The following is a 22,086-nucleotide window of genomic DNA, read 5'->3' as shown; positions in this document are numbered from 1 at the left end:
CTCCTTCCCTGGATTTCCCCTCCTCCCCAGCCAGGCTCCCGGAGAAAAGAGACTGCATTGCCTCTGCAGGAATGTGGGAAATAGCTAAAGTTATACTGGAAAACTGGGAAGATCTGGTGTGCGCAATTAAATCTTGTTTTCATCCACAGCCTTGCATGTTATTAACTGGCATGAATTTTGACTGTGTGAGTAACACGTGTCTGTCTGCCAGTCCCTCCCTCTGTCTCTGTTTGTCCGCCCCACCCCTCACAAGTAATGCTTCAGTTCTGGTCTGCTGGTCGTCTCTGCATCTTTCTGCTTTGATATTTCTGCCCAGCTTTTGGGCCGTGTTGTATAATTCGGAGTCCTCTGTGGCCTTGCTTCTTAGTTGGATTTCTTTGCTCCATGATCTCCTCGAGAGCCTCTTCCATGGCTTTGCAGGTGGTGGGGGAGCGTGTGTGGGCTGCCTGGGGAACGTCGCTTTGCATGAAGAATGAAATCACTTGGTAAACCTAACCAAAGTGCAAAACTCTTGAGCTGGTCTGCTCGCTCCACCATTGGTTTGCCATGCTGCTGGCCTTACCTTGTGCTCCTTCCCTCCTTTCTCCGGTGTAGCGCCAGGAGATGAATGTTGCTGTGCAAAAAGCACCGAAGGCAGCGCCAAGTGGTGCAGAGGTAATCGAGTGTTGCATTTCCAGGTCAAATGGGAGATTTGACATTTGTGTGGCCAGGGGCTGGAGTCAGGGAATCTCATTAAAAGAAAGAGTTATCAAATTCCGTGGATTTAGAAGAGGGGTTTTTTTGTTGTGGTTTTTAACTTGGTGTTACTGCTCTAAGCAGAAATCTGTGTGGTTGAATATATTGGAGGGTGTTGTGCCTGCTGGAAGCCCTGGCAGCCAGCTCCCTTGCTGTGCAGGGGTCAGGACGAAGGAGATGCCATGTGGCAGCTCCTGGCCCTTTCTGCTGCCTCGGGAGGCAGCTCTGCCCATGGTGGTTCTGGCAGAATCAGTGCCTGGCTCAGGTTGGGCTTCGCTGAAGGTGCAAAGCAGCTGAGCCCTTGGGCAGTTGATGTCCTGTGCTTGGCTCCTGGCTCTGCCCAGGTCTCTCCCGCTGTGCTGCAGCGATAATCCATGGCTGCAGAAGGCCAGGCACCGCTGGTCCGGCCGTGGCTCTGCATGTGCTCTCTGCCACAGAGCCCTGCTGAAGCAGTAAACTGTTTTCTGTATGCCACAGTACTTCGACCTTGTTAATCACTCTGGGCTTAAATAATTATCTACTGCAACTGTTTATATAAGGAGAACACACACACACCCCCAGGCCTTGCAATTTTTGTTGTACTTTTTTCCCTTCTTTTTTCTCTGTGGCGCCTTGTGTGTAAATTGTGAAGTCGAAGTTGATAACCTGCCCCAGCCGTAATTCTCAAAGCCACATGTTCTTGGTATTCTGCCTGCACCTGGTGCTGCAGAAAGAGAGCAGTTAACTTAGCCAAGGGCACTGATTTCCTCCCTCTCCCTTCAATCACCTTGCTTATCTACTAAGTGTCAGGGCTCTGACTCTTTCTCTCTTTCTTTCTCTCCCTTTCTCTTTCTCTCTTTCTCTCTGTCTCTTGCAGTATGCAGTACTGGGCCAGGAGGCTGGAGCAGGAGATTGATGGAGTGATGAGGATATTTGGTGGAGTCCAGCAGCTCAGAGGGGTAAGCTGTCTGTCTTTTATCTGTGCTGCCTTCCTTGTGGCAATGAATGTTCTCATCTGCAGAAATCACCTGTGTGAATAGTTGCAGTAAGTCACCCTCTCGGCTCTCTCCATGGGCAGGGTCATGGCTGGCTGTGCTTCTGGTTGCTGGTCAATTTGATGCATTTATCGAGTGTGTGGGAGTGAGTGTGTTTTGTATCTGTCTGTCTCTTGGGCTGCATGTCACTACTCTCTGAGCATGTACCTGTGGTTTTTTTTCCTATATGACATACTAAATGTATCTTAAATCCAACTAACCTTTCCTCCAGGGACTGAAGGTAGTTTAATTTGTGTTTTAATTTTAAAATTCTGTTGACAAAGCAGGAAATGTTCAAAGGATAATATGACTAGCCCTTGGAAGCTCTGTGTTTTTAAATATACGTTGCAGGTAAAACTGTAATTCTTGTTTGGCTTCTATTTCCAAGAGCCACAAACCAAAACCCTGTTACTGATGCTGGCATCTGCCTCCTGCTCTCTGACTTAGCCCTGGGACCGGGGTGCAGCAGGGGGTGGAAGCCAGACCTCCTCTTGTCCTGGCAGCAGTGCTCTGGGTTGGGCTAGGGCAGGTACAGAACGGCTTCATCGTGGCTTATTAGGTTTGTGGATCTAAGGGTCTTTAAGACCCTCTCTGTTTCCTCTTCCCAGTACTGTTGTGCTGACTAGCTGTTTTGAAATGGAATAATTTGAAATTAGGGTTATGGTGTTAATCTAAAGAAAATGGGCTTCTCTAGCATGATAAATTTGTTGGCCCAGAAGAAAGCATGGGGTGTATTGTGTTTTCTCATGGCAGTGGCATGTTCTTCTCAGATATCAATGATTTATGGGCCTCTTGCTGTCTGTCTTACACTAGTAGCTATACTGGCTTCAAGAGAATTGTTCATGTTTTATACTATTGGTTGTAACCCATTGTCTAAACACAGAAGTTTCGCTATTTTCTTTTGAATGCATTTTAAAATGAGTTTAACTGAAGGCTTACAAAACTCTTCAAAGCTCATCTGTTCATTCGTGTTCATATTTGAGCTCTTAGAATTGTGTATCTGGGCTTTGCTTGCATTCATTTCAACTGGATTTATATAAACCTCATGTGCAGCATGAAAAGTCTATATACTGCTTTGGTTTTAACAAATATTTTTGATTGTATTCACGCATTTGTGCAATGTAGTTTTGCATGCTGGTAGGGTCTTAGAATCAGAGCCCAGGATGCAAGTTTTCCAGGCAATACATAGGCACAACAGCCAGCATACTCTTTAGCAGAGCACATTTAAAAAAAAAAAAAAAAAACTGCTACTACATTTTGTACATGTCCTCTCTTACAATTTATTCTTATTAGCTTTGATTTTGCTCCTTTGCATGTTAAATAGCTATATCATGTAATTTTTTTAATGCCATAATTAAATAGAAATTACACCTCCAATTTGCCAGCACTTGACTCCTATTGGCCAGTCAGTCAATTACAGGTAAGAGAGCTTCCCACTTTTTCTGTTTAATTCTTCTGATAGAACACAGTGCATCACTTTAATGGATTAATACCAGATAAAATGACTGCAGAGGGACTGAACGGGTTTTTCAAAATCTGTTTTGGAACCTTCTTGTGAAGGGAGGGAGCTGTGCACAATTACTGCATCTGGTAAATGCATGAACTACCTGAAGCCAAGAAATGAGCTACTGAAAATTCCAACATGCAGCCGTTAAAACATCAGAAAGGACTAGTAAAGGCTGTATGTGGATCTCCAGGGGAGAACTTGGAATGTGGAGTTCAGATTTGATTTATAAATGCAATATCAAGTGAATGACACTTAAAGACCACATCGCTTGCTAGTGCAAACTAGTATAGCTTCACTGATGTGAAATAGTACAGAGTGCTTCATCCTAAAGAACTCGGAGCTGTACTCTCAGGGAGTCCTCTTAACCACCAGTTGCACACAGGTTCATCTGGGTAGCCCTATGGGAGCTGTTTAAGTGGTACTGTAACCCACTATGAGACATGGATTTTAAAAAAAATAACCCATTTTCTGCTTCAACCACACTCGAAATTTAGAGGGTGGCAACTAATTCTTGAGGTTGGGACTTGGTCTGTGCTTCCCTTCTTGTAAAGGGCACTACCTGGGCATGACTTGGACTTTGCAGCTCATGTTGCTCCATCGTTGTGCTGGCTTGCAACCAGGATGCAGGTGCTGGAGTCCAGTACCAACTCAGGGAGCTGCGGTGTACCCTGGCACAGAGCAGGCAGGCTCGGGGCAGAAGGGAAAGCCACTGCCCTGGGAGCAGTGGGACCTGAAACATCCATGTAGTTGGAAGCAAATCCTGCCCACTGGGATTTCTCAGGAAGGTTTATTATTAAGCAAGAATAGATCCATGTGGGGCAGGAAGGATAAAGAAAAATGGGGCAAGTAGAGCCTGTTTTTTGCCAAAACTTGCTGATGTTCTTTGGGATTGCCATGTTAGCCTGGGAGATTCAAAATGTCTTCAGAGGAGGGCTTCTGGTACATAGCGCGTAAGGAGTGATATTAGAAGCAGGGGGAAAAAGTGCTCCAGTGTCACCGAAGACAAAACTGGTCCTTCTGAACTTGGTGCAGGTGGTGGGTCCCATTGCCAGCTCTCATGGGTCTATGAAGCCTGTCAGCACTGGGGGTGATGCCATGCCAGAAATGGACCTTTCCTTTCCAGTTCAAATCTGACTATCAAAGTGACAGACCAGTAAATAATAACAAAAATACCCTCCTCCAAGGTTTATCAGGTTTACTTATGAATATTTCTTTCCTTGGGTTGCTGTGAAAGGATGCGGACCTGTTCTTTGGTTATTGACTGAAATACTATAACTGTTGTGGCATATGAGGCATGAAATTTATTGTCAGAAATATGGTGTCCAGGAACACAACAGTCCTGAATGTTTTATCTTGCTGGACTGATGCCCACCCAAGAATGATTTTTACTTTTAACTCTTTAGTCATTTCCTAGAGTTGGGATGCTAAATGTCAAATGCCCCTGCTTCCCTCCTCTCCTGCAGGGATGACAGACAGAGGTCTCGTATGCTTCCCCTGGGAAGATTATCCAAGCTTCACACCATTCAGATGCTTCTTTGCATTTTTCTGTAGCAATTACAGAGGAGGGCAAGAAGCTCCGAGATGCAAAGGGGTGTCATGCCAGGGGCTCTCCTTTCAGTTGTGAGGTACCACCTCCCTCCTTTCCTGAAGTCCAGACCTTGAAAAAGACTGAAGTGCAAATGTCCCCATCGGTCAGACTGGCTGTGGTGGGGCTACACATATATCTGAACGCTGTGGGCTTGGGGCTGTAGGGAGGACCATGACCTTGCTGAGTCGATTCTCTGCCCAGTGAAGTCAACATTCATCCCTCTGGGTGCTTGGGGTGTAACATCATGTTGGTTGGCCCATTGCTCCAGGCATGCCTCAAAACAAATCCCAGCACTCGGAGATTAGGGCATGTTGCTTTGCCTCTCTGTCCTTGCCTCCCTCACAGCTCACCAGAGATAACCGAGAGCACAAATCATTGCTGATTTAACTCTGACTGGCACAATGATATGTGGAATCCTAAAATCATAGCTGAATAGGTTGAAATTCTTTAATTATTTCTAGAATATTATACTAAAAATCCAACTCCCTGACTTCGTTCTTTTTCTGTTAGTGACTTTCTTTGTGGCTATGGTGGACTCTTCATCATTCTTCAGGACAAAAAAATGTTTGGTTTTGACATTTCTTTCTGCACTGCACTACATTTCTCTTTCTTCCAGTGTTTTGGCACAAGTAAAAGTTGTTTACTTTAGTCAGAAATGGATGGATTTGTTGTATTTCTAGCCTAGATGGTTTCTTCATGTTGCAAAACCTGCTCCAGGGTAGACTCTGTGCTCTCCAGGGTAGACTGTGCTCAAGAGGTATTTCCCGTGCTGGTGTAGCCCTGTCCCAGCCTACCAGTGTCCTGCTGTGCTGGCACTCATGGCAGGACTGACGGTGTGTGCTGCTGGGTTTTGTGCCTCACTGAGCAGCTCCCCTGAATGTTGTGTTAAAACTCCTTTGCTGGATAGCCAGGCTGAGGTTCCAAGTCTCTTCTGGCTTGTTACCTAAATTGTGTTTGATGCTGTGTCTTCTAAGGTGAGCAGCTAGCTGGTCAGACCATGTTGTCCTCCTTCTCCTCTAGTACCTTTTATCCATGGCTGCCTGTTAATGGGCTTGTTTCTTTGCTGACAGTTACTGAGGAAGCCAAATCTTTCAGAATGAGATGGGGGAAAAGCTAAGTGATGTAGGTGCTGAGATCCCTTTTCTGCACAGTCTTCCTTTCTGCTCTTCTCTGGTTGTCTTTCCCGAGGGTTGCTGCAGTAGCAGGGACGAGCCCTCACCCGGAGGTGTTGCGCAGTGACGACGCAGCCTTTCACTGGCAGACAGGCGTTGGCTGGGGCAGGGTGGGGAGCAGAGCTGGGCCCCCGCTGCGCCAGCTCTCCTCTTGCTGGTTTGGGTGAACAGAGCTTCAGGTCTGGCAAGCTGGTTGTATCCTCCTTCCCTTTCCTCTGGGCTGTTGAGTGAAGTCACGAGATAGTGTCTGGATCTGCCTCACTGGTGTATGACTGGAAGATATGGATACTGCTGGCCTTGGTGATGAGGAAACACCCAGTCCATAAAGGGCCCAGTCCAGATGGCCCCAAACCTGAGCCCGGGGTGGGCCGTGGTGAGCAGCTTGCTGGCAGGGCTGGGCAGGCAGCAGCCTCTGTGTGAGCTGTGAGATCCTCAGCACGTGTGACTTCATGGAAGGAGGATGAGCCCAGGGAAAGGGGAGACTCGTGCTGTGCCCTTTGGGGTTCAGCCTGCTGCCCATGAGGGGTTTGCTCAATGTGGCACTGCAGAAGTGGCTAGGCTTGGTCCTTGTAATCAACATATTATTTTACTTCAGTGGATTTTCATGTCTGTCTTTTATTCTTGCTTGTTATCTTGTGCTGTTTTCCCAGCTTTGTTTTGCCAGTTTGGCATCTCTGCCTGGCGGAAGTGCTGCTGTTCATTCATCTGGCCTTTTGTGAAAGGGAAGGACAAATCCTGCTGGCCAGGGCTTGGGGCAGAGGGACAAGGATCTGTGCAGGTGTCCCCACCTTTCTCTTCCTCACAGCATCACCAGCAGCTTGCTAGTGCTGCTTCCCTGATACATGACCTCTTGTTTTCAAAGCATGGCCATCCTTGAGTTGAGGCAGCCCCAGGTGAGGAACTGTGGTTGAACTGTGCACAAACAAGGACTTGGATTTTAAAAAAATAGCATACTAGCAGAGTTTTGGCTTGGATCTGAAGAGTTGAAGTGGCATCCACCTTGTATACTACTGCAGTCACTATCACTCCTCCTGTGATGGGGTCTCTGCAGTATTTCACATGGCTGTGTGAGTGCGTTCCTTACAAGACTGCTGGTACAGAGCTAGAGAGTCTCTATAATGCCAGCCCTCATAGGTAAGGCATGCTCTTATGAAAGGAGCTGCCAAGGTTTTCTGTTCAACTTTTTTGATCTTGGATAACTACTAGCATAATAGTAACATAGGCTAAATCTTCCAAGTAGCTGTGGTATTACACGATGCTTAATTTGCTCTTTTGTTTTCTCTGAGAAACACTCACCTGGTCATTCAGTAGGGCTGGAGAATTTGGAAAGTGTTTATGGGATTTTAAATGAATTATGCTAGAGAACTGGAGACCCCTGCACCATGCTTTGCACGCAATCTCCAAGGAGCACATCTGCTTCCAAAGGGCTCTGTCAGATGGACTGGGCATTTACAGAAGGACAACAACGTGTTCCTTAGACGTGGCAGAGTTGGGAGTAAGATGCTAATCTTGTGATATTCAATCCAGTACCACAATCCACAGTTTGGACTTCAAAACACCGTAGGAGAGTGCATCTGGCCTTTTCCTTCTGAGGAGTCAGTCCCAACCTCTGGAGTGAGAGATGAGTGATGTCCAGGGACTGCACTGCACTCGACAGAATTCAGGGAAGGGAGTTTGAGCCCAGAGCTTGGGCAAAACATGCAGCCAGCTGCTTATGCTAGAGCAGTGCTGAATTCCTGCTTTCTTCCAAATGCTGCAAGGGAGAAAGGACCTAATTTGAGTTTTCCAACAGCTAGTGCCCATCTGGGGGCTGACCCAAGAGTATGGCCTCTGTACCCCAGATGGTTCTAAGAGCCCCATGCTCTTGGTTCCCAAGCTCATGCATTATCTGTCTGATCCTTGCTATTCCTCCCCCCTTTTCCCTCCCCCTCTCCTACCAGTGTGCACACAGCCTGCTTCCGCACACCATTGCTGTGCCCTCCCCTGCTCCTCATGTTTGATAAGAGGAAGTGTGCGATGCCAGATAAACACATTCCTGTTCCAAACTGCTTGGGTTTATTTTAATCTGCCTGGGCCATTCAGCAGCCTCAGCACTCTGTTCAGTGCTGAGTGCAAAGCCAACAATATATTACCAAGGAGGAGCATTTAAATGTCCTTAGCCTCACAGCGGCTTGGTGGGAGAAGGGAGATCCTCTGCCACCCTTTGCCTGGGCCAGTGTCTGCTGTTGTTAGCCCCCTTACACCCATCGTCTTACTTCTCACTCTTTCTCTCTACTAGAACCATATTGCATCCGTACTGGGAGATGTCAGGGAAACATATGCTCCAGCTTTTAGTACATTTGCATAATTAGAGTAATGTGTATGAATAATTTATAGCTGTATGTGGCTGCTCAGTGTGTGACGTTAGCACCCCTTGCTAAATCCTTTTCAGTGGGTGGTGCAGATCCTGCACCAGAGCCATTGTGCTGATGCAGTGTACAGCCTGTTGGCAGATGCAGGAGCCCTGCTTTGAGAGATCGGGGTGTGCATACATATATATATGTATGTGGTTTTGTGTGTGTGTATATATATGTATTTAGTGGAGAAAGACAGGATTTACAGTTGTAGGGGAAGAGCAAGCTAGAAGTCTCAGAGGCTAAAATGCCTTAGACTCTTAGACTCAAAACTTGTTCCATTTATGCAGAAGCTGTGAATGAAAATGTTCTGCAACATTTGAAAGCTGAGGCAGGGATTTTTCCAGCAGGACTCAGGTGTGACTGGTTTGTTAGTTTGTGTGCCAGGTTTATGGGATTTTTTTAAATGACTTTTTCAGATCATAAAACTTAGCAGTTTGCAGGGTGGGAGGGATAAACTTGCCTGCACTATGTCACAGAGCCTGATCTCAATCATTCAGTCAATAAATAGTAGTAAAGATTTGCCTGGGCACTGTCTCACTATTTACCAGTTCTTTAGTGTGTGAGTTCTCATGCTGGAAAGCCCAGTCCCAGGTAGGTTTTCTAGAGGAGTGATCCCAGTGGTTGAATTCTGGTATTTATGTTCCAGTTAATTTTAGCTTAGACTATATTTGGTCCTTTCCAAATGTTCGAGAGCCTTGGCTGGAAAGCACTGTGTAAACTGGAATGAAGTGCAGGCATGCACGCTTGCTGGCTCGTTAGTATTATCCACTGGGAAACTGAGGCAGGTGGTTAAGCTGAGCAAGTCTGCATAATGAATGTGCAGTGCAGCCTGGCTGGTTCTCCATCATGTGTACAGCCAGCGGGTCCTTAGAGGGGTGTGTGTTTAGAAGGGTAACAGGCATAGTAATAGTCCTTAAAGCCCTTGCTTTGAACCTTTTCACTTTACAGAATTACTTCATAAAGATAATACACTTGCAGCTAGTTGGTGAGTTAGCAAAATCAGAGGGGACTGCCATTGAATTTTATGGAGTCATTTCTGATTTATATTGCTGTCAGTGACAAGTTAAATGAGCCCACCATTCAACAGACTGATGTTCAGGTGCATGCATCTCCTGAGTGTGCTGCTCTGCACTTTGTGTCCAAACACATAGCTGATGTACTAAGCCAGTCAACAACCGTGTTTGTAAGATACTCATGAATATTCAGTGAAACTCTTACAATTGATGGTGTTGCCATTACACAGCCTTATGAATCCATGGGACTGATGAGACCTTGGTCGATGTTTCTAGAAACCTCCCTCAGCCAGGTTGTCCTGCCCCTGACTGAAGGAGCCTGTGTGGTCCTCACGTCCATTCCAGCTTAAATCGTTACCTTCAGACTGCATTTAAAAACAAAACAAGACAAAATCCAAACCTACCCCACCAGAATGCGGGATGAATAATTAGGTGGAAATCATTAAAGTTTGCCTCCTTAAAAACATACATAGATTATTCTTTAATGGAAAGTTAATTGTTTTATTATTCTCTCCAGATGGTTCTTTTCCTTTACGTTCACAGGGGAATTGATATAGCCTGGGATTCAGTCCCCTGTGAGCAGAGCTGGTAACCAAAGATGCAACTCTATCACTGATCAAGAGACAAAACAATAGAAAAATATGTATATGTATTCCATCATAGTTTCAGATTTTAAATATTATTTATAGGCTGTAAGTGCCCCCTCAACTTGAAATGCTGCATGCTGTGGAGTTTGCATTTCTCTTCCCAGTAGGTTTGTCAAGCAAACTGAATCACTACTGAATCCTGGTTTTCTTGCGGCTGATGAACCGCTTCCAGATACCGGACTGTGGAGGAGCCTGCAACTGCCAGCACTGAAATACGCAGTTGTACTAAAAGGTTTAAAGAAGGAAACTGTCATTTGATACTCGAGGCTGTTGTACAGAGGAAGCAATAAGATGTGTCACATCTCCTTTGTTCTGTATGTAGAAATGCAGGAGGGCTTGGGAGGGTGGGCAAAACACAGTGGAGGTGACTTCTCAAGGGCACAGTTGTGGGTTTTATGTTCTAGTGTGGCTTCAACCTGGTAAATTGCAGCTGCGAGCTTGCATGTTAAGTGAGCATATTTATTGTTTCTCATTACAACAGATCACCTTTGACATCTGATGGGAATAACTTGAATGGGCCCCTTATTTTAAACACCCAGCCATGCTGACCTATTGGCCTGCAATGATTCTGCTGGTTTTATAGGTACTTATTTCCTTTTAATTATTTAGAGGTAAAATATTATTGTAAGGGAGGGAGAGAGAGTGATTCTATGATTCTATGATTAGATCAGCCTTGCCTTCCTCATTGAAGTCCAGATGATCTGCTTATATTGGAGACTGAGGACCTGTGCTATGGTTAAAGCAGTAGCTTGCTGTTGCTTTATTGAAAGAGATGGCTCTGCTTTTGTGAAGAACTGCCTTTTGGGAGGCTCCAGATCTTGGTAACCTTTAGGGACCTGTGGAGTTCCAACATTTGTATCCTTTGCAGCTTACTTTGACGATGCTGCATACAATGAGCTTGAAAAACTGCACACTCTTTTGTGTCTTAGGGATAGGCCCGGCTCTCTCATAGTTTGAGAGTTCATATCCATAGCAGAAGGAATGAAGGGAGAAAGGAAGATGAACAGGCTAAGGAGGAACTGTCGCAGGAAGGTGATGCTAATGGTTATGGATTCTCCTCTCCCTTCTGTTGCTCAGGCTGATCAATGCCAACTGACATATGTGGAGCATCTCCTCTTCGTTTTGATATATTTTGGAGGATTTCTCTGTTTCATTTTTTGGGGATTTATATTTGTATTTGGTCCTTGTGATTCAGTTATTCACTGGGCTTCAGGTTTTACTGACTTTTTTCCCTTTTCTATCTGACCTTTTACACCTGTAAGCATCCAAGACAGATTTAGTATGTGTTTATTCAGCACCTACCATAACCAGTAGGGTCATGCTTTTTGGACACTGACCATAGTATAAATATTCAATAGTAAGTAAGAGCACTGGGAAAAATCCTGTCTGAATGAAACGTTAGATTTGCCTGTGTGAAGAGATGATGTGAATGAGAGGCATGGCTATTTCTGTCAGGGCAGTTCCCGAAATGCCTGGGTGATGTGTCTTGGACTGGTGGCAGGATCTGGATGTCTGTATGTGTCAGAGGAGCCACTCTAGAGATTGTTTAAGCAGTAGCATTAGTTATCATCTGTTGGATGCCCAAGCGAAGCCTTTGCTTGTAGCTAGGAGGCAGGGAGCAGATTTTCAGTTCCCTGCTGTGACTGTAAGGCCAGGTAAATAGAGAAGGAGGAGACAGCAGGGGGTTTATGTGACTTGAGGAGCAAAGAAGCTTGTGATGTTAAACGTTGGATTACTTTTAAAAACAAGTAGGTCATTGAAGATACCATGGTTGGTGAATAGAAAAAGAAAGGCAGATCTATTCCTTGTTCTTCTAAAGATTTGTTACACTGTGTAAAGCTCACTTTACTGCTCAGCATGCTGTCATTTTTAATTTTGGAAGTTCTTTGTTTCTGTTTTTGTCATTGGTCCAGCAAGGATGACACCGGACCTGAGATTAGGGGCTTGGGATCTTCAAAGGAGCCTTGGTTCCCAGTTCCTCTGGGTATTGTGAATAAGCTGGGCCTTACTCTAGTGCTTGCTGGGAATATCAGCTGTTGTTTCTCTTTCTTGCTCTAGCAGGGATTTGCCTGTGACCCCACGGTACTCAAGACAAATTGTTTAAAATTCAAACTGTCTTGTCTTCTGGCCTTTTTGCAGAGTGCTAGCATGCAAGGAAAACATCAGTCTCCATCCCTGCATTTTGTAGAGGGGAAAGGATGGCTACTTAACATCCAGTGATAATTATTTGATATGAGGTATACACATAGAGTATTCATAGCATCAATACTGTATATGTCTGATTCTGAGAATAAATGAGAGCTCCAGTGTATTCTTAAACTCTCAGTGTCTTGGTGTTCATTGAGAAAGAAATCATAGCATGATAATACCATGCTTACATCTAGTGCATTTCATGGCTGATTATTAAAATTACTTGCAAACAAGTGTGCTCTCACATCTCAATACAGAAGAGAAGGAAAACATTACAGTCTGTCCACTGTAAGTAGGTAAATTGAGGCTTGGGTGAGGGAAATCCTTACCCTGCACAGTGAGTCTGAGGAGGGCTGGGGAGGGAACCTGTGAATCCCAACTCCAGGGCTTATCTTCCAAATGTCTTCTTTAATAACAGCTGTTCAGTGTGTCACTTCTGGCTCATTATGACATCTATTAGCACCGAGCAATGGTTCCTAGGAAATACAAGTGAGAGTCAAACTTTCAGCTTTGAATTCTCCCTTAGGAAACTTATTTCTGGTGTGTTCACAAGTGGCAGCTTCTTGTCTGTATTCACAGGGTTTATAACACATGGCATTTTCTCTTTGGCTCTGCCCTCAGCTCCCTCCCGTGACCAGGTGATATGCCTTCGTTCTTGCCTTGCCTCTGTCATTGGTGTGAGTTCGGAGGGCTGTGCTCCTGATGCGGAGCCTGAGCAGCAGTTGATTGCTAGCTTTCCCTCCTCCTTAGATGTGTGCTAGCTCTCGAACGACATTTTGAGGTGCCTGAAGCATTCTGTGGAAGAAAATTAATTGGTTTTGACAAACCACAGCAGTCCCTTGGGTGCCTGGGAGTGCAACATTTATTGAAACCAGGCAGGAAATCAAAACGCTCTGGTGTTCATTCACCTCCAGTGCAGCTGTATCAAAAAAATAAAAAAAATCCTTAACCTTCCTTCGGATTTTTCACTCTGACATTTGGATCGTCCACTAACTTTCTAATAAAACCTCCTTTTTCTTTTAAAAGAGAGTTTAGTGGTCATGAAAGATGCCAGAATGACAGCCCAGGGAATAGATGGTCTCTGTTTACCCACAGAGCAAATGCAGCATCAGGGCAAATGTACTTGCCATTGTACTTCCACCTTGACCTGCAGCATCCCAAAGGAGGGTAGGGAATTGCAGTTTTTCAGCACTTCTAGACTTGGCCTTTCTGCTCACACAACTCAATAAGGAATCAGGCTTCTACTGGTATTGCAAAACAGTATTAAGGAAGGATTTTTCATCACAGCTGTAGATAAAACAACTTCAATGCAAACCTCAAACTGAAAGCACTCTGCTAGCAGAAAGCATCTCCTAGCCCCACTCTTCCAGGAGTCTGGTCTGTCTTCCTAACATATTGGTTACAATCTGATTCATTTCTAAAACATATGCTGATATCCAGTGGAAGTTACAGCCATTCTTGTTGGCAGAAAAAGATATCTATATATGTGAAAGGTGTGCTGCGGTGCCTAGCCCTGGCTGTGACTGTGCCTGCAGCGGTGTGGATGCCCTTCAGTTGGCCACTGGCTTGAGGTCGCTGGTCTGCTCCGTGCAGACTTGCTGATGGGAGTCATTAAGTTACCGTCAAGTTTAAATTAGTGTTGGTTCACCTTTAAAAAATAACCAGCAGTGTTCTTCATATGACTCTGAAGGCAAGTCTGGGAAATGAGGGTAGCAGTTTTTAAACAGAAGCTAGTTACTGCCCTGATGCAGTCACAAAATAGGGTTGTTATCAGTTTTACGTGGGGTGTCCACCTGTCAGCCTGTAAAGTGGCATGTGATTTCTGGACCATGCCCTGCTTGATAGGGCTGTGGAATCTTTTTATAGGTCTTGCTGTCTGTGGGCATCCCCAGCAATGGTGTTAGTGGAGGAAACCATATGCTTTTAGCCTGTAGAATTAGGGTTATCACAGGTCCTAGCCTCATGGACTGAAGAGAGTACTGGGGCTACTGGAAAGGATAGGGGAAGGGATTCACAGACTAATGATGTAATGGAATTATTCAGCCCTTCTAGGGGCCTTATCACAACAGATTTTTTGGGGTTTAGCAGTTTTTCTGTCGTCTGTCACCATAAAATTTCTGTGGGTATGGTAGGGGTAAGCACTCTGAATTCAGTAAACTGAGTATCTGGGGGATGCTGTATGTTAGGCAGATGGTCTTAAGGTCCTTGTGTGTGTTCTTGGTAGCTGCAAGTGCCAAAAAGAGGTGGGACACCAGGCTAAGAAACCAGCCTTGCCCCAGGACTGTTGGTGTAGTTAGAAACTCTGCAGGTAGATTGAAGCTCCTGTTAATTGTTGGGGTGACAGAGATGGGGAAGCCATGAGGACAGAGGAAGCATTTGCTTCTAAAGTCTTGCTGTGAATTGGCTCTTTACAGTTATCACTTGCCAAGATGGAGCAGGGGTTTGTGGTGTCTGTAAAAGGGACAGATGGGGAGACCAGCCTTAGTAGGTCCTTGAGACAGAGCAGGTAATGTGACTGCGGCAGCGAGTGGAGGAGTGTGAATGGCTGCTCACTCTGCGTCACGGTGAGACAGTGAGAACTCCTTAAGCAATTAATTAGCACAGCTGAGAAGCTGAGCTCAGTGCTAAAGGTGATCTGCAGTTATACCAACAAATATACACATAGGCTTTCTTTTTCTGGCTTGGAACCTAGCTGGGGGCTTGTCTTGGTGGTTCTTCATGAATAGCTTGTAGAAGCATTGCAGTATCTTGTAGAATAGCTTGTAGAAGCAGTGCCTGAAAAGCCCAGTAATGTGGGAGGCCAAAGAGGGGATCCTTAGTGATCCTATATGCAGCTTTATTAGGTCTGGGTACTGTAGGAGAAACACTTGCATACAGGGTCCATGGCAGGGTGGTGCTTCCATGCTGTGGGACTGCACCATCCCACCTGTCTGATGTGAGGTCACGTGGAGGGAGATAAATGGGCACCAGCTCTCAGGAAGAGGGTCAGAGTGGGTGTTCATACAGACAGGGGTGGTTGAAGGTTTGCACTAGAAGCGACGGTGGCCTGGGTGCTGGCAGAGTTGATGAATGGAGCAGCAGCATTGCTCTCTGAAATTATTGCATCCATTTCTTCTTTACCTTTTTCCTCTTCTGATGAGTCTGCTTTCTGGCATAACAATTATCTACTTTGGGTATCAATGTCTATAGGAAACTGGCTGTAGCAAAAATTGTAAATTAACTGCTTTGAAGCTTATGTCCCAGATGTCAGTAGTGATAGATACTGTTGAGTGGTTTCTAGCTAGAAAAGACTTTGAGTGGTGTCATTTTTCATGGGAAAACTTCCCATATGCTTCTCCAAGAGGCTTTTCTGGGCAATTAAGCGACATGCTGTATGCAGAGATAATATGAATTCAGATAGCTTTTGCATTTCATCTTCTATGACATACCATACATGACAATGGAAGTGGTCACCACAACTTTGGCCCTTGGTCTCAGTCACTTCTGCAGGAGCAGGGCTTGCCACCCAGCTATCACTCATAATCAACAGGACTCATGCAGTGTTTGTTGTATGAACAGTTGTATGAGCATGACACTCTATGAAGTTGGGATGTGGAAGGATCCATGGCAGAGGCAATCCCATCTAAGGACAAGGGAGCCCACTGAATGGCAGAGTACTTGCCCTTGCAGGGCAGCAAGGCCCTTCAGCTCCTGAACCAGTAGGATATCTGGTAACAGAGGGACAATGCTCTGGACAGTTTTAAGTGTCACAGGAGTGAAGGTCCTTTGATGCAACTGAATGGCACCTTCTTTTCCTTTCTTATTTAACAGACTAATAAAGTTCTTCTCACAAGGAGCATCTGATGGTGTAGGGAAAACCAAAGTGTGCTGCTGCTCACATGTAGGGCAACAGGACAAAGAAGTCTGGGGGAAAACTCAGCAAAAAATCATCATTCTAGATGCATGCAGGGTCTCATACGGCAAAGAGCACAGCATGGATTGAGAGTTAGGGAGCTTTCAGAGTCCCTCACAGAGAACATCTTCTGGTAGCACTGGTAGCTTCAGTCAGTTTGGGAACAGAGGTGTGGGCTGCCTGGATCCCTGCATGGCTCCGTGCACTGTGCCATCTGCCTCTGTGCCTTCCGGGAGTCGAGCCCTCTGTTTGAGATTTTCCTTGCTTGACTCCTCTGTGCCAGCAGTCCTGAGGTTCCTGCTGCTTTGCATTACAGCCGCGTGTCAAGAAATCCCAGCTCCTGGGGTCAAGTGCTAAGCGTTTGCTTCTTTATCAGATATTTACTTAGGAGGATTTCATTATACTGAATCTACTAGCTTTGAATAAATTCACATGCAGTAAATTTATTCTTGTTCTTTTTGAAGGGACTTCTATGCTAGGGAAAACTTTGAAGACCATTTATACCAAAAGCAATTACTTTCCTGGTAATTTTGTATGTATTTTACTGCAGATACTGTATTTCTATTTGACTATGAGCTTTCTCCCAAGTGCCACTGCTGTGCTGGAAGTGGAGGAAGTTAGATACTTGAATTTGCAGTGCCCCAACATTTTCACAGTTAACACTGAATGTATTTGTCTGTGCACTTAATTGAAGAAGCTCCACCTGTCTGAATAAAGCTACAGGTTGATCTTATCAGAGTCCACTTGTGGTTGCTTCATGTTAAGCGTGTGAGGGTTTTGGTTTGTTTTCTTGGGGTTTTTTGGTTCATTGGTTTGGTTTTTTTGGCAAGACCAGTGTGTCAGCTTCTGGTTGTTGGATTTCTTCATCTAGGTGGTAGAGATGGTCTTATGTGACACTGCAGAAGGCGTCTCCAAAGCCTTGTCACTCAGTTCATGAATATCCAGGAACCATACTCTGCAATATGGGTAAGCTGAAGTATTGGCAAAAGCAGCTTACTATATGATTTGGAATAATAAACCTGTAAAAATCCATCTCCAAATAACTTTCAAACGTGTATTAAGGGCAAAGCTGAATTCTTCACTTCAGCTGCTGGTTTGCTCTGGCAATATGCTGTAATGCCATATGCACAGCAGCTCTTTCTGGTGCCTCAGTTGCAGCCCTCTGTGCACAGGATCTCCTGCAGTCACGGGGTCAAGTCCAAAAGAAAGAAGGAGGCTTTAGGCAGTTTGGTTTGATAATCCATCAAGTCCTCTCTCCACTGGATTATTTTACATGCTGTGCTTCAGTGGAAGGAAAACCAGCAGGTAAGTCATTCAGCACCTTGATGTTGAACACAATAAAAATACTTGGTGGTCCCTGTGATAAAGAATGCAATGCTTGGGGGCTGGAGGTTAAATTTACCAAAATTGCTGGTTGTATAGATATTGATGGTGATAATAGCTGTCCATCCTCCATTTAAATGTGCTCTAGCACTTCCAGAGTGCAAGCATGTGCATGAATCCTTTTGAAAATGGACAAGCGAAAACTGGGGGGACATGCATGGAAGAGAAGCATGTTCATATTAAAATCCAGAAGGGTAGAATACTTCTTTTGTCCAACTTGAGTTTCTCATTAACAAGATTTGTTTCATTTAGAAGTGGCTCACTGACTGGTTTAAAAAAGGAAAACCAAACCAAAACAAGAACCTTTAAAAAAGTGTAGTTCCCTTCTAAATTGCAAATAATATATTCCATGCTGAATTATTGTTTTATGGGAACCAATGATAGTTCATCAGATAGCATCATATATTTCATCAGAAAGCAAAAATTGTTCTTCAGTGGTAATTATCAATTTAATCAAAAAATCAATTAATTATAAACTCTTGCTGTTATATAGTGTATAATACTTGTGCTCAAGCCCAAATCTGAAATGAACAAAAGACTTGTCATCTGAACAGCCCTCAACATCCTGGTCTAAACTTTGTGGCTAGCTTTAACCTTGCAATAGACTGAAGAGAAGAATCACATAGTGACTTTCCTATTATTGCTGTAATGAGGTAGACAGAAACAGTTATCTGAGCATTTCTGTGGCATGAGGATGTTGTAGAGCTTTCTGGGCCGTTCGTTATCCAAGTAAGCCACTTGCATCTACAGAAATCACACATCACACTTGATTTTTGACCTTTTTTCTTTGCGTGGCATTTGGTTTAGGATTTCATGACGAACAGAAAATTTATTTCTGGATCAGTAGGTCTGTGAAGTTTGTTAGTCTGGATAGGGCACAAACCTGAGCTGATTTGCCGGCAAAAGGAAGGAAAGACTTTTGTGATTCAGGTAGAAGGTAGTTGGTCAGGATGTCTGTGGTTGGGTCCTGTCTCTGTCTTGAGCCTATTCTGTGAGCCTGGGTAGGTCCTTGATCGCTGTGCATCATCCTGGAGTAGAAATATATTGATGGACTTCCCTCCCATGGTGAGGATTTCTGAATTCACATTTGATGAATATTAGTAACACCTGCTGCTGAAAAATCTAGGGACAAAGCACACACGGTTGGTTATTTTTAAGCGGAAACAAAAAAAAATAAGCACACTGTGAGTGTTTTGTAATTCATGTTTTGAAGCTGACACTCAATAGGTAGAAATTAGCCTGAACTGAAAGTAAAGAAAAACTTCGGGCACAACAGTGCTTTGCACTACTTTGCTAGTATTCATAGAAAAGTACATTTTGACAGATTTCTTGTTTCAGCTTCTTGTGTGCTATTATAACGCTTTTCATAGAGGTCCAGCAAATGTTGGAAGAATCACACATGTGAACTGACTTAAATCTTTACCCCCCCACCCCTTCTCCAAGCTTCTAAACAGGGGTTTAAGGCTTAAGCTGCTTCTAGTTGTGGTCTGCCTCTCTTTTAGTTAATTTTCTCATGAAAGACTGAGCAGAAGTAAAATCAGTGCCATAATAAAAGGTGTCCCTATTTCATAAGGACCTTAAGAGCAGCTGTTGAGGACAAACATTAGCCTAAGAAGATCTCCAGGGGTTGGCTTTGACGGAGGTAATCTTTCTTGTGATAACATTCCTAATGTGGATCTCTGTTAGCTATATGTAATAATTTCTTTCTCTGTATTTGTTCTGGTACATCTCTAGGGCTGCTTGTATGTGCTGTAGAATATTTACCATATTTATTTCTTTCCATCTATTTTGCCACGGTCTTATAATAAGTATCTGTTGCAGATCTGTTCTCTTCTAAACGTGTAGTGTTCCTCCTAGTTTCTCCCGTACCCCTTAGAGCGGGTTTTTGTTTGTCATCTCCCTCAGATGTCCTTCTCTGAGCATTGCATTTGTGAGCTGAGGGTACTTCAGACCGCAGTTGCTGTTCCTGCTCATGGTATTTGTAGTGTTGGGAGCAGAAGGGAGAGGAGGGGTACAGTAATGGTTGCCTCAGTATCCTCTGATTCTCACTGGTGGCTCCTGCTCAGATATGTCTGTTGTCCAACAGAATTCAACTACGGTACCTACAGTCTCAAGCTTGTTGCATTGGGTCCTGGCTTATCTCCTCAGCGAATCCTTCGTTTGCTATTCATTTCTCCTGTCCTGACACTGACTGTTATCAAGTGGTATCTTGATGCTTTGAAATGTCTAGAGGCGTTTTAGGAATCATGTTACTCCTACTTTTCTTTCTTTGCATCTTTTTTTGCTACATAGATGATACCATAATAGAATAACGCCTCATGGAGGAGACTGTTGGATTTTGTTTTGAGTATTACTGCTTGATTGCATTTGTCATTGCTTTTTCCTGCTTATTTTTTCCATGCTTTGGATTTACCTAAAGATCTTTTGGTCAAATATTGAGACACCCTAAACCATGGCAGAACAAGTCTTCTCTAATATTAGAACTCTTGTTCAAATCTTCCCCTACCTCTGCCACCCCAAACCCCATCTTTACCCCTATTCCACCCGTCAGAGGAATTCCACGGCACTTGAGTTAACTGAGAGGTGGGGGACTCTCTTCATTCCCAACCTTTTGTTTGCTCCAGCTCAACAGAAGGGTGTAGCATTCAGGATGGGTCTGTGTCACATCCATGGTGTGCAGGAGAATCATTCTTGCATCTGTTCTGCCACCTCTTCTGAAGAGCAGCTCACAGCTGTAATTTCTGCAGCCAGAGGGTCTTGGCAAGTGGTGGGTCAACAGGATTGTCCAAACCATCCCAGGGAAGGGCCTGGAGATGGCTGGGTGTCAGCCAGAGCAGACCTCTGCGCCTTTCCTGGGAGACCCGGGGCTGTGTCACCCATCTGTCATCCCCTAGGAAGGGAAGGGATCCAGCTGACCAAACTCAATTACTTTGTCAATGAGGATAAATAAGGATCATAATCTAATTGTTATGGCAATTGAAATGCAGCAAACTCAAGGCACCTTTCCAAGGCTTCTATATTTATACCTCACTCGTTTAAAGCAGAAGGAGGCAGACCAACTCTTCCCAGGCTTTCCCTGTGTCCTGAACAAAGCATGCTGCCAGCTCCGACAAACCTGTGATGGTTGATAGATGTCAGTAGGACCATCTCTCTTACTGTGTCTTACTGGTACACTCTGCATCTAGCACCAGGGACTGAAGGCTGGTAGTGACTTATAAAAATAATAAATACATAATAAATAAATAAAAACCTTCCTGGCACTACAGTTCCTAGCTGTAAAGCATTGACTTCACCCTCTCACTACAAAGCTTTAGCCAACAGCTATGGGGGGTGGTGATCCCTTGTACCAAAACTATGGGAAATTAGAAGTATTTCATTTAAAATCTAAGTCCATAGGTTTTCTAATGTGAAAATATAGCACAGCATCCAAGTTTGTAGTACTTAAGACTATGGGTGAAGGAATTTTCTGAAAGTCTATAAGCAAATCTGGACAAGCTTGATTATTAATTATCAGATCACTTCAGGAATTTATCTTAGTTTATTTCTATGTTCCAAATGATAGTAACAACAAGGTAATGAAGACAAATTTTCCATAGCTGTAACTGAAAGCTTGGTACAGGCTGTATTTGAGGCAACCAGGTCATACTTTGGTTAAATTATTAAAGATTGTTGTATCTAATTACTCGGATACAACAAAGTTAAGTCAGCAGTATAACACCTACAAAGTGGGGTCTAAAGTTACACTAGACCTCTTCTACAGGTAATTTGTGTGCGATGCATTTGTTCTAATGACTCATGGCTGATGCAGATGAGGTGTGGGCCATGACTGCCTGTACAGTGGTAGACCACATATCCATGATCTTTAAAGGTAGATCTGCTGTGCCCCACTGCAAGCCACGGCAGCAGTGGTCAGGGGCTGGGTGAGGAGCTCTGGAAACACAAAGGTGTCGAGTCTGGAGGACTGATCTCTCCCTGGTCTCCTCCTACATAGAGACCTGTGTTCCCCCGCTCACTGCGAAGTCATAAAATCAATTACAAATTAAAGGCCAGATTCATGAGTTCACTTCAGCTGCTCTTGTGGTACAAACCAGCTGCAAATTCAGCCTTTATGCTGCTGTTACTTCCCCCAGCTTTTATGTGTTAGTAGCTTTGCCTTTAAAAGCATTTTTTTAAATGGCTTGAGATTGATGCTTAACTTCAAAGTACTAACAAATACTGCGTTGCAAATTCCTCCTTGGGCTACTTTATTACTTTTTTTTTTTAAATAATTTTGAAAACAAAGGCTACCCTTCAGGAAAATACTGTGCTAAGGTGAATGATGTTTCAGAGTACACATCAGTGCAATGTGAACAGAGCATCTGCAGTTCCAACGGTCAGTTCTAAACCCAGGATTTGCACAATTAAGAACGCCTGTTATGATGTATAATTCTGTTAGACTAAGGAGTTCTTGAATAAAAACAAAAGAAATCTCAGTTCTGCCCTCTTGCAAAGTAATAGCATTTGTCTACGCTTGTTAGAATCCATTGAATCATGTGAGAGTTCAATTTTTA

General features: G+C 44.2%; 1 protein-coding gene across 3 annotated transcripts in view; it reads left to right on the top strand.

The window, feature by feature from the left end:
* Positions 1 to 22,086, top strand: part of CACNA2D2 (calcium voltage-gated channel auxiliary subunit alpha2delta 2) — a 226,548-nt gene that overhangs the window by 21,675 nt on the left and 182,787 nt on the right. For all 3 annotated transcript variants that reach the window (XM_074879544.1, XM_074879543.1, XM_074879542.1), the window contains exon 2: positions 1,592 to 1,673. In XM_074879544.1, coding sequence (XP_074735645.1) covers positions 1,592 to 1,673 — 82 coding nt within the window. The remainder of the gene's footprint in view (positions 1 to 1,591; positions 1,674 to 22,086) is intronic.

Source organism: Strix uralensis, chromosome 10 (assembly GCF_047716275.1).
Source record: "Strix uralensis isolate ZFMK-TIS-50842 chromosome 10, bStrUra1, whole genome shotgun sequence".
NCBI lineage: Eukaryota > Metazoa > Chordata > Aves > Strigiformes > Strigidae > Strix > Strix uralensis.
This window is presented reverse-complemented; position numbering and strand designations above follow the sequence as displayed.